At 41.5% G+C, this 12692-nt stretch overlaps 1 protein-coding gene across 14 annotated transcripts in view; it reads right to left on the bottom strand.

Annotated features, from left to right (window-relative positions):
* Abi3bp (ABI family member 3 binding protein) overlaps positions 1 to 12692 on the bottom strand; it is a 211911-nt gene that overhangs the window by 15528 nt on the left and 183691 nt on the right. For all 14 annotated transcript variants that reach the window (XM_075964714.1, XM_075964761.1, XM_075964734.1 and 11 more), the window contains 5 exons: positions 8916 to 8990; positions 7382 to 7501; positions 4451 to 4579; positions 3839 to 3907; positions 565 to 774 (listed from right to left, as the gene is read on the bottom strand). In XM_075964714.1, coding sequence (XP_075820829.1) covers positions 565 to 774; positions 3839 to 3907; positions 4451 to 4579; positions 7382 to 7501; positions 8916 to 8990 — 603 coding nt within the window. The remainder of the gene's footprint in view (positions 1 to 564; positions 775 to 3838; positions 3908 to 4450; positions 4580 to 7381; positions 7502 to 8915; positions 8991 to 12692) is intronic.

Genomic DNA, 12692 nt, shown 5'->3' with positions numbered 1-12692 from the left:
TGTAACAAACTCAAAACTGACTCTAGGTTTCCTATTTTCCATGACCATTTATAGAGGAATTTGGTCGGTGTAGCACAATCAAAATTTTCTCAGCTAAGTGGCGAATTTCCTGGGAGTGAGGGAGCTTTGATTTATTTTTATTTTATTTTCAATTTCTCCAAAGCTAGTTAAATTAGTTTTTAGCCTGTTTGGAAGTTCTCAGCCAGTTTAGAAACTGGGTTGGTGAAAAGACAGCTATTTAAAATCGTCTCAGAGGTTTCAAGCCTTTACACACTTTATGCTGTATGATTTTTTTTCTTAGTAAAATCATAAGACTGGATTTTCAAACACTGGAAGGGAGTTCTGAGAGGGATGGAAGGAATTCAGCTTTACAGTTCTCAGTTAACTAGGAGCCCATAACAAAAAGCAGTATCTTTCTCCACCTATGGCACTTTGGATGACAGAACTTTGCTCTGTCTTGGCTGTGGTTTTTGTGCCACAGCTTGACCCAGGCTGCCTGGTTTGGAACTACTATGCTATCAAAGCTTCCCGCCATAGTGTCCCATCCTAGCGCCACAATCTTACCAGTGACAGTGTCATTTAGTGGCTTTTCCCAGTCCAAGATGACAAATGAGGGGCAGCCTTCCACGGTGACCACGGTGAGGTTGGTAGGAGGGTTCTGTGGTGGGCTGGTGGCATTCCCCTCTGTGGCTTCCTCTGTAGGGAACCGTCTGACGGAGTCAGTGATGGAACAGGGCTTGTTGTCTGGCTTTGGGATGTATCGCACATGAGGGCCTACGAGTGGGGAGGAGAGAGGACTTTGTCAGTAAGCACAGTTGTGAGGAAGATGGAGGAGGCAAACTGTCCATTTGAGCATCTGTTTGAAGACTTTAGTGTCTTATTCTGAGCAGACACTTGAAAATAGTGCTGAGAAGCCAGGTGGTGGCGGTGCACACCTTTAATCCCAGCACTCTGGAGGCAAAGGTAGGCAAATCTCTGTGAGTTTGAGGCCAGCCTGGTCTACAAGAGCTAATTCCAGGACAGGCTCCAAAGCTACAGAGAATCAACACCCCCCCCACCACAAAAAACTAAACAAAAATAAAAAAAAAAGAAAGAAAAGAAAAGAAAATAGTACTGAGAATGACTTAATCTTAAAACTCTAAACTCTCACCTCTGGGGTATATGATATATGATAGACATCCTCTATAGATATACCTGGTGTGAATCTCTTCAGATATTGTTTGGTCTCTTTAGAATTAGTTCCTACCTCATAATTTATAGGTAGTGAGTCTCTGGCAGTAGCAATGAGCACCACCAATCTGAACAAAAGCCAGACTTACAAGGATCAAGTAGTTCCGAAAAATCAACTGCACCTCAGAACAAAACTCGAGAATATTTTAGAAATGAAATATATAATACCCAGCAAGGTAAAACTCACAGGAAACTTGTTAATAGTGAGAAAAATAAGTCCTTTGGAACAAACTTAGAACTCACACAGAGGCCAGAATTATTATTTAAGGAAGAGGCAGATAGAAAAATGATCCATTAAATAAGAACAAGATGACTCAAAGCAGATTTCTAGAGATGAAAACTATATATAAGATGTAAACTACATGAGATAGACGAATATACAAGATACCACAAACAGAGGCTTCTAGACATAGGACATGACTAACAGAGTGTGGGGTGCAGGGAATAATGGACAATGGACACTGGGAGCTTTGGGAAACCGAAGAGTTCTCATATGGACATAGCTGCCAAGCTAGAGGAGGGGCTGCAGGGGTACAAAAATACCTTAAGAAATAATGGCCTCAAATGTCCCAAACTTCTAAATCACAAGTTACAAAGGTAAAACTCAAAAACCTTTAATAACAAAAATATGATGAGAACTATATCAATCATATGAAGCATTATTAATAAAAACTCAGGGTCAGAAATCGAGGTTCAACCTGAAGATCTGAAAAGCAAAACAGCCAGCCACTGGCTCTTACTTCAACCTCAGTCTGAAATGGCGATCCTGCCTCCTGGTATCTCAGAATGAGACTGTGTATGTGAGAGCTGTCTCGCCCTGCCTTATATTCCTCTCTAGGGCTGGGACTAAAGGTGTGCACCACCGAGACTGTATGTCATTGTGGCTACTGGGATTAAAGGTGTGTGTTAGCATAACCTGGTCTCTAAGGCTGACCAGTGGGACTGTTTTACTCTCAGATCTTCAGGAAGTCTTTATTTATTAAAACACAATTGAAATGCCACTACATTTCCTCTTTTTGTCTAAAAAATGAAAAAGAAGGCTATAACTAATATAAAAACTATATACAATAAGTACAATGACTATATACAATATATAAAGGCAATAAATACATCAAAAGGATGAATGTAGCCCCCACAAAATGACAGAAGGTGCTAGTAACAGTGTGGATGCCTAAATACAATATTTTAGTCCAAGTATAAAAGTTAATTTACTTTTCAAAATAAAAACCAGTTCATGTAGTGGATATTGACAATAATACTGCAAAGTCAGGAGGAAAGGAAGAATCCACAGAATGTAAGAATGTTGGCATAGGGCTTATCATTGGATGGCAGATGGCATTAAGTTAAAGAAGCACACTGTCAATCCCCACAGGACAACTAAGACAAGGAGTCGTAAGGAACAAGACGCATAAAGCAAAATCATAAACTAAAGGGAGGCCAAAAGAGAAGAAAGAGGGAGCAAAGATTAGGTAAATAGAAAACAAGCAACAAGATGAACATTCATTCTTAAAGGTATCACTAGTAATTTCAAAGGTTCATAAACCGCAAACAAAACACAGAGACTATGAGTGTATAAGAAAAGGAAGACCCAGTGCTATGATGTCTAAAAAATGTATAGTGTAACTATAAAGAGATTAGATTATGGTTAAAAGTAAAAGGTGGGAAAATGATGCAGTCCAGAGAGAACATGCCTGAATATGTAAATATCAACAAATGAGATTTCAGAGCCCTTCAGAAATAGAAAACACCTTCCATAATGAAGGCCAGGCTCAGTCAACTGGTAATTTATTATAGTCACACATAATTTAAACCTGTGCCCTCAACAGGCTTAACTATAGAAAGACACGGATAAAACTGTAAACTAGAAGTTGGAATGACACAAGGTTGAAAGCTGTGAAGCCTCATCCCAGTCAGCCTGGGGTTCCTAGAACAGAGGGGCTCATAGGCACAGTGCACAGCTCACGTGCACACTCATGTGAGAAGGAAACCATTTGCAAGGCAAGAAGAGGGGTCAATCTCAGAACCCTTGCCTTCAGAATTGTGGAATTTTGCTAGGGTAGACCAAAAGAGTCAATTAAAACCATAATTACATACCACTTTGCACCTGTTAAAATGACAAGGGCATTTAAAAACTTTTCTGTACCTACCACTGGTGACGAGCTGGAGAAACCAGAACCTTTATCAGTATTGTCAGAAATGTAAAACAATACCACTGCTTTGGAAAAGAGTTTCACGGTATCTTAACGCAATCTCTGCGTCCATGAAAAGAGTTATGCTTCCCCAAGTTTTGGCTTGTGCTTGTGCAGATATAACATAAAAAGGATCTCAAAATGTGACTATTTGAATTACCTCTATTTATTTGGTATTATGGTGAAATGGCTTCTCCTAGGTCACTGTTCCTCTTTGTTCTAGGCAGCAAAATACAGGTATGCAGAGTGGACCTGAGGCTAGCCTATCTGAATCCGCTGCACCTACTGCCCAGTTGACTTGCAGGAACATGAAAACTCCACATTGTAGTAAACGCCTACAATATTTACACAATAAATACCTGACTGACCTACCTACCAGAAGAATCCTGCCCACACTCATAATGCAGAGCCAGACATACCTGTGAATCTGGGCTTCCCAAGGTGATCGGTTTCTTTAGTTGGGCTTGAACTAAAATCAGTGGTACTGCCTGAGAATGAAAAGAGCATGAACAATTCAATGAAAGATAAAGAAAAATTCACAGTACATTGGCAAAAGCAATACAGATAAATAATAATTATCATTCTTCCTAGATACACTGCTTGTGCTTGGATTTCCGTTACTATTCTTACAATACATTTTTATCCAGAATAAAAAGACCTTGAATTGTCTCCTGCAGCAAGATGTTCTGGGGTGTAACAGTAGCGGATTGAATAGAACAATAAGCTAATACTTATTCCTAAATTAAAATATCTGTAGCTCATAGTATTAGGTAATTTAGTAGCCTAATTTTTTAATTGGTAATTGGATAGTCTACATTTTATAAAACAAAACAAAATTTGGCATTTTTATGTCTGAGAAGGAAAGAAGTATATTCTATAGCAAAAGTTTGATAATAAGTATTACTCTAAAATTGAAAAGACAAATATTCCTAAAATTGCAGGAAATAGGAGACCCCCAAGCTTTTCTTTGCCCTAATTTGAAATACTTGAGCATCTTGCAGCACAGCGCCTAGTGAGAACATCACACTGACCAATTTCTTCTTCGGAAGCTGGAGTGGTTGGATGCTTTTTCTCTGCCTCTGACCTCTCTACGGCTGTTCCAGTAGGTTTGAGTGTTGCCTTCAGCGGTGGGGAAGTCACTCTGCTTGAGGAAATGATTCCTGTAACACAGAATCAAAGTAGTAAGAGCAGCGCCAAATTTCCCACTTATTTAATCAATAAACGTTTATTAAGCACTTACCATGTGGCTTGGCACTATCAGCCAGGCTTGGAGACAAAACAAGACCTGGTTCCTGATAGACATAGATGCCTGAGCCAAGAATATTGAAACATCTCTGATATTGTGAAAGAACTACATAAGGTCACTGAGGGGACAGAGAGAGGGAGTGGCTGTCTATGGGGAGAGGGTAGCACTGGGGAAGCATGTCTTCACAGATGTGCAAGGGCTTCAGTCTATGAATCAGGGAAGCATGTCAGCTGAGGGAAAAGAAAGCCCAGTCCCAGCCTACGTGTGGAGGGCCAGGAAAGGGCAGACCATGGACGAACTTGAATATCATTACTGTAGATGCTATTTTAAGGGAAACGGACCATGAAAAAATTTCCAGTAGGGAAGTGACAGAAAGGAAGGGATGAGACTTCCATCTTAGCCATTTGGTCAGCTGTGAGAGAAGTTGAGGAGATGGAATGGCCTTGCTTAGAGATGACCTGGCAGACATGGAAGATGAGCAGACTAGGAAGACAATGATCCCCAGGGCCATCTGTGATTCTGTCCCAGGGGCTAGAACAGTGCTCCTCTGAGTTATTATGTTCAACTCCTTTTTGCTAAAGTTACTTATCGGTCTCTATGTCTGGATTCAAGGTCCAAGCAAGACTGAGTGTTTAGTACAGTCAGCAGAGTATAGAGTGGGTTTTAGATTCCTCCTAGGAAAAGAAGTCCTGCTCAGGCTACTAGTCAAGGGATACTAGCCGGACTTAAGGATTTGGTTCAGTGTGCAATCATGACCGAGTCAGATAGATGGAGCTCTGCTACCCGCCACCCCCCCCCCCCCAACTCAGGCCCTTGGTCCTACAGGGAGTGGGCCACAATAAAATGGCAAGCAAAACCAAGAGAAGTGTTTTCCAGAGCTGACAGAATCAGCGGGAAATGGCAGCAACATTGTCACCCTGGCAAGAAAAGAGGGACTTGGAGGCCTCCGTAGATTTAGAGATAGGCAACAATTGGTAGATGCCACTTGGGAGCCAAGACTGTTCACAAGCATTTGTGAGAGACTCTCAGAGTACACCCAGACATCCAGTGGATTCCTGAATCACTAGAACTGTACCAATATGATTGCTGGTTTGCTAGGCTGTGAAGTGGAGTCATTTTCTCTCAGAGATGGAGCAGTGGAGAGAGTGCACAGCAGTGACCTAAGCTGCTCCTAGAAACAGGGTGTGCTTGTGGCTCCGCCTCAGGCTCAGGGGAAGAAGGCCTGTGTCAAAGCTGTACTTTCTGACAGAGAACAGGCTACCAGAAGCCCAAATCCAAGACCAGTGAACAACACAGCCTCACCCGGGGACCTCCTGCAGGGGTGGTCCCCTGGGTTCTCATGGCACACACTGGCATCGCAGTGACTCATCAGTGGGACTTGAAAGCAAGTGCCACTCATGCCACAGCTGCTTCACATTACAGGGAATGAGACAAACCCGGTCTCCTCATGCGGCATTCACGGGGCTTTGACCCAGAAAGACACAATGCACATGTTACGGCCTGAATCCTCCCTTACACTTTGGGGAAAAACACCCTAGAGCCGTGGTTCTCAACCTCCCTCACGCTAGGGCCCTTTAATATAGTGCCTCACATGGTGACCCCCAACCATACAATTATTTTCGTTGATACTTCACAACTGTAATTTTGATACTGTTTTGAATTGTAATATAAATATTTCATGTGCAGGATATCTGATATGCGACCCCTGTGAAGGTTCATTCAACCCCAAAAGGGGTTGCGACCCACTGACCCAGAATCATGAAACATCATAAAAGTCATTAGCACCCCTGCTTTTTATCTTGCAGAAAGGACTGACACAGCTCCCTTCACATGAACCTTCTACACTTTCCTCAATACTTTTATCCAGTGTCCACCTACCAGATATTTAGGAAGTTGAGCTATGGAAGGGGAAGAACAACAAGGAACTCACAGTTGGCTAGCAGAGTCCCTAAGCGGGAGTAAGGTCAAGCTTTGTTTTGAACTGGATCAATTTTAACTGGTTCTTCATTTCCTTCGTGTATTCATTCAGTTACTGCTATCAAGTTCCCTCCATATTCTAAGTACTCAACGAGGTTCTAGAATTTCAGAGGGAATACACTAAGGACTGTTAGTACACAATCACAAGCTATGTGAGGAAGACAAGAACACAAACAGCACAAAGTCGTTTGTTTTTGTTGTGCCAGAGATGTATACTGAGGGCCACAGAGGGCGTAGTGACGATGCTAAGACTTCTTTGTGAAGCTGGAAGAGGGGTGAAGTGCCATAGCCAGGTCTTATGGAACCATTCTATGACGGCGTGAACCTAGACATGGGAGTAAGAAACAGCTTGCCTGCTCAGAGTCCTTCCCCAGACACCGTCACCCTCGCAATGACATGAAGGCCAAGTCAGTGACGGGACATTATTTCCACTCTTTCTGAGGGTTTGCCATGTTCAGCATCTCCTACTCCTACTCTGAAGTCACAGAAAGCCAAGTCAGTTTCTCTCTAGGCTCCAAGCACGCAGGTATCTCAGAAACAAACTGGTCTAGATATGGAGGAATGGTTTCTTTACTCACTCAGAGTCAGTAGTTCAGACCTCAAAGCTGTAGTTAACAGCACATATCTAATCACATGTGCCAATGGCTTGCCTACTGCTTAAACCAGCACCCCAAGAAGGGCTGGGTTGGCCAGAAAAATGCAGTCATGGAGAGAGAGGAAAGATATGTGACGGACATACCTGCACTTCCTGGCTTTCCGGTGACATTATTTGGTGGCAAAGGTTTTCTCTGCGGAGGTATAGGTCTAGGGGGCATAGGTCTAGGAGGAATGAATGGACGACGAGTTCCTGGAATTGTAGCTAAGAGATATTATAAAGTCAGCTTTATTTATAAAAATCAGTTTGAAATAAGCTTTCATAAGCAGCAGAGTAGCAGTTGGATGGTAAGAGCCTTTTATAGTTTATAGAAAACTGCCTATGAGCAATATATAGTGGGATTCCTCTAAACTGACACTGGTCATATATCCATGAATAATGAATCACATTAACATATGTAAATCATCTCCTGTCATTTTAGATAAAATACGCAGGCATAGGTGCTTTGGAAGGTCACATACAGAGAACTGACATCTTTCCCCTAGAGACAAGCCAGAAGTATTGATGAACTTGACCTTTAGTTGTGAGCCTACAATTCTATCTACCAATTTGACTTTGAATTGTTGAGCACATATATAATTTCCATTTTTTTGTGGGAGGTCCACACAACCCCTAACTCTAATATAATTATAATTGAACAACACTGGAACTTTTCAAAAGTAGCAGTCACGGCAGGAATGGGCATCTGGTGACTGGAGAGCAGCTGTATTGGCCACCGCACAGGGATTCCTAGCTAGGGGACATGACTAGGAGCCAATTTTACCAGTCACTTTGCTTTCCCACCCACAAATTTTGCTACAGAGCTACCATCCCAAGAAATTGTACATTTTTATACCTTGTCTGCCTAATTGGCAAAGGAAAGGAAAGTAGCATTTTATAGTTTGTGTAATGAAGTCGACTTTGCAGGGTGCTTGGAAAAGCTAAACATGTCTGAAGCAGCTCACCTTAGCTCAAACTTTAGCCTGTTATAGTTGAAAAAAATGTGTTTCTTTCTTGGTAGTATTTATGTTGATTTAAAAATAACCAAGAAGAATTTTCCACCCAGAAAAATACTTTTTGATTTAAGTATTTTCAAGGCTACCAGGAGGAGAGACAAAGAAGAAAGAGCCAGAGAAAGATAGGACAGGGGGAGGAAGCCTGCCCATGAGCTTGCCCGGGTGAGGATGGCTATATAAACACTAATGTGTGGGAGCCGTTCTCGTGGCAACCCTTTTAAACAGCAGAGACTGGAGTATAAGATTCATATGACTATTACATATAACGTACTCTTAAAATAGGAACGAACATCATTTCAAGCCAAAATATAAATAAATCACGTAAGAGAAAAACTTGAAAAAACAATCTGAAACCCAGTGGCTCTGTACCACTTGTCCATGGTGTCTCTTCAGGATAGTACAGGAAGCAACCACTAAATTAGTATCTCCCAAAGGGTTTGAATAGAGTGGAATTTGCACGTTCTTTTCCCAAAGATGGTCTTTCGGAATGTTTCTCTAGCAGCTTGCATCTTCTGCTAATTTGATTCTCGCACACAGAGCCATGCAGTTGTTCATCATCCACCATTGCTATCGCTGGGCCAACTTCAGAGCTGAGGGGCCGGAGGGGCCACATCACTCCTTACCTTGTTTTTTCGTGGCATGTGAGTCCACTGACATATTTCTCCCAGGACTTGACGGCTTAGGTGCTTGCTTGGTTCCTAGGAGCAGAGACAATCAATAGGAATAACTGTATAGTAAAAATTTGCTAAACGTTCTTTGTCATGGACACTCAGAGCTGTCAGAGAAATGTGCACTTCTTACATAAACACCAGTGCATTTGTGCCCATTTTAATTGTCTTCTACTACCCAGACATAAAAATACTAAAAATCCTACATTCGTGGGTTGTATTTTTCTCTCAAGAGCTGGCACTGGCCTGTGGGTTTTGGTTTTGTCATAATTTTCCATGGCATTCATCCTGCACTGGCTGCCTGGGAGGTATTGCTTCACCAGACAGATTTTTACCAGGAGTAAATTGTCACCTCCTGCCAGTTTTCATGGGTACATTTTGTGGTTAAAAAGATAATTTCCCAACTCACCAATGCTCATAAAGAAACCTCAGAATCCAATGTGGTTGGGTTTATATTTATTGAACTGGCTTAAAAAATACTTCTGTGCCGGCCTTGCCTGAAAGACTGCTGAGGCTACCAACTGGATCTTACTTTGGCATTTATAAAATAGTCCTGAATGGCCTAGAACCCCAACTTGTTGTTTGGAAGGAACCAATTCAACTTTGCTTTGTGTGGTATTTTTCTCTTCTGTCTCCCTCAAATATGGAGGTTATCTGGCCATTTGCCTAAGCACCAGGGATAGGTTTCGGACAGCTTCCCTAGGATGCAGGTAATCAGTATGTCTCACTGCAGCTTTGTAATATTATTATTATTATTTTTAATCATGCTTGCTTTCTTTATACAATTTTGTTTCATTGTTTGAATTTAACATATATTATTTTTAATTTCTTCCCTCCAATTCCTCCCATGTATGCTACCCCTACCTTGATCTCTTTCAAATTCATGGCCTCTGGTCTCTTCTTTATTTAATTGTTGTTATACACACATACACAATACACACACACTCCTAAATGTATGTGTGTACATATTTATATAGGGATATATAGATACATTCCTAAATATGCTGATACCACTGGCCCAATCTAATGTTACTTGTGTGTATTTAATTTCAGGCAGGGCTGACGACTGGTACTAGATAATCAATTAAGGAGAAACCTTTTCCCAAGGAAGACTATTTCTCTCTTTTCAACATTTCTTAGTTGCTTGTAGTTCTTTGTCTAGGGTTGGGGCCTTGTTGAGATTTCCCCCTTCCATGTTGGCATATTTGTTGATGTCACCCTTGTTCGGGCCTTGTTTAGGCGGTCCTGTTGATGAGACATCATGGGTGCAGCTTCCCTGCTATGTTTAGGAGGTACAACTTCACAGCAAACATCTAGTTCCTCTGGCTCTTACAGTCTTTCTTTCCCCTCTTTTGTGACTATATTACAAAATAATCTTCCCTAACATGTCTGACAATTTTTTTCCTTTGAGACAGGATTTCACCATGCAGCCTTAGCTGGCCTAGAACTCACTATGTACACCACGTTGGTCTCAAACTCATAGACATTCACTTGCCCCAGGCTCCTGAGTGCAGGCATTAAAGACTTGTGTCACCATGTCTGGCTCTGATAGTATTTATTAAGAAAGAACAGAAACAGTTTTTAGACTCTAAGTAGGAAATATAACTTCAAAATTGATTATCCTAAAGAAGAATCCATATGCTAATGGCCTAACTGTAGTTTGCATATTAAAGATGAGAAAACATACTTAATAACCACTTTGTACATTAACAATGACAACATGACAATTACAGTAACTAAATGCCAACAACTCTGGTTTTATAGTTATGTCCCAGAAAAAGTAAAATGATATTAAACACATTTAAGTGTGCAGGCAGATATACTGATCAAATATAAAAATTTCGCTTGTTGTAGTTTGAGTGAGAATGTTGCCCCATTGGCTCATGTATTTAAACCCTTGGTCCCCTATTGGTTGTGCTGTTGGGGAGGTTATGGAATCTTTAAGTAGTAGAACTTTGATGGAAAAAAGGACATCACTTGGGGAGGGTGAGCTTTGAGAGTTTATAGCCTTGCCATACTTCCTATGGTCTGTGTTTCCTGTGTGTGGTTAAGATGTAATCTGTCATCTTCCTGATCCTGTATCTGTGGCTCCATCCTTTATGGAGATTGATCCCTCTAGAACTATAAGTACAAATAAACATTTTCTTAATTTGCTTTTGGTCATGGTGTTTTAGCACAGAAACTAAAAGCAACTAATACAGAAGTTGGTCCCAGAGTGGAGTTGTTGCTGTAAAGAACCCAACCCTGTTGATTTTTGGAGAAATGTGGAAGACTTTGGAAATTCTTTCTAAAAAGAGCTGTCCCTGTGCCCTGGTATTCTTGGTTCCCCGAAACCAGGGAAATGGATCATGTGATTGATTATTCTGTCAATGATATTCAGGCATAGAAAAATATTTATACTGTGCCAATAAGACGACTTGATTTGGTGACTGACTTTGATCACCATCATTTCTCAAAGGTAACACACACACACATCATATACACATCACATACACATATCACACACACACCACATACACACATCACACACACACACACACACACACACACACACACACACACACATACATACACCACACCACATATACCCTAGAATGCCAATAGGCTGGGTGTTCTTTGAGTTGATTTTTATTAGTTCTTCTCCAAAAATCTTTGTCCTTCAAATACAATGAATTCATTTCTAATACCGTCTAGGCACTCTGTATATTTAATACTTGATTTGAGCATTACAAAGTCTATGTGGGATATAGCATCTAGGACCCACAAATGAGGAAGTCCAAAGCTGGAGTAAACAAGCTGCTTAAAGTCTCACAGGTAAGAAATGCTGAGACTCAAACTCACATCTCTCCACACCAAAGCCTCTTTCTCAAACCACTAGATCCTCCTTTTGACTCCTTCTTCCTTGTACTCCTCACATGATGCTAAGTGACTATAGTCCTATAATCTTCACCTCCTGAAATGGCTGAGTGCCTCCCTAGATGAGAGTTATTGACCTTGGCAGGCAAGCATCTGTCCTATAGCCATGTCATCGTGTGACGCTCACAGAAAATAGGCGCACGTTTTCAGCAGTTCCTATAGGGCAAAGGCAGATCCACTGAGCCCAGGATGAGTACAGGCAAGCGCCTGAAGGCTGAAGTGAGTTGGAGATTAAGGAGAAGAGGGAGGGAGGGACACGGGTCAGCAAGGGGGAAGGTGAGAAGAGGGGAAGAAAAGAGAGGAAAAATAAATTAGAAGAAACTAAAAATCTTCCAATTGTTTTCTATACAGATGGAGACAGAGGCAGCATGCCGTTATGATCTCTAGATATAAGTCACAAATCAACAGCACATCAGCCCTTGAAAACAGATAGACCATAGTAATATCTGGAAGCACTGGAAAAGGCCCTGCAAACAGTAACTTTGGGGCTCAGTGGAAAGAGTTGGAGACAGGCAATGAAGCCCCAGACTCTGCTAAACAAGTGAACTAGTGCTGGCCTGAATCAGAAGAGGGCAATTTAACATTGAAGGCAGCACCGAATGAGGAGAAAAGTTAAAAAGGAAACCATTATGAGGCACACTGTAGAGAACGGATTGTACGGAGAGTACCCATCAGGCAATCTAGCCCAGGCTGCGAGCTGAATTCTTTTCTCCCAAACAGGATTAATTGACACAAATGTTTAAAGGCCAGTTGGCTCTGAAGGCACCCAGATTGGAACCTCAGGATGGCCCACCACTGCCATATGGGAGTTGTCCA

This window comes from Microtus pennsylvanicus, chromosome 1 (genome assembly GCF_037038515.1).
Source record: "Microtus pennsylvanicus isolate mMicPen1 chromosome 1, mMicPen1.hap1, whole genome shotgun sequence".
Lineage (NCBI taxonomy): Eukaryota > Metazoa > Chordata > Mammalia > Rodentia > Cricetidae > Microtus > Microtus pennsylvanicus.
This window is presented reverse-complemented; position numbering and strand designations above follow the sequence as displayed.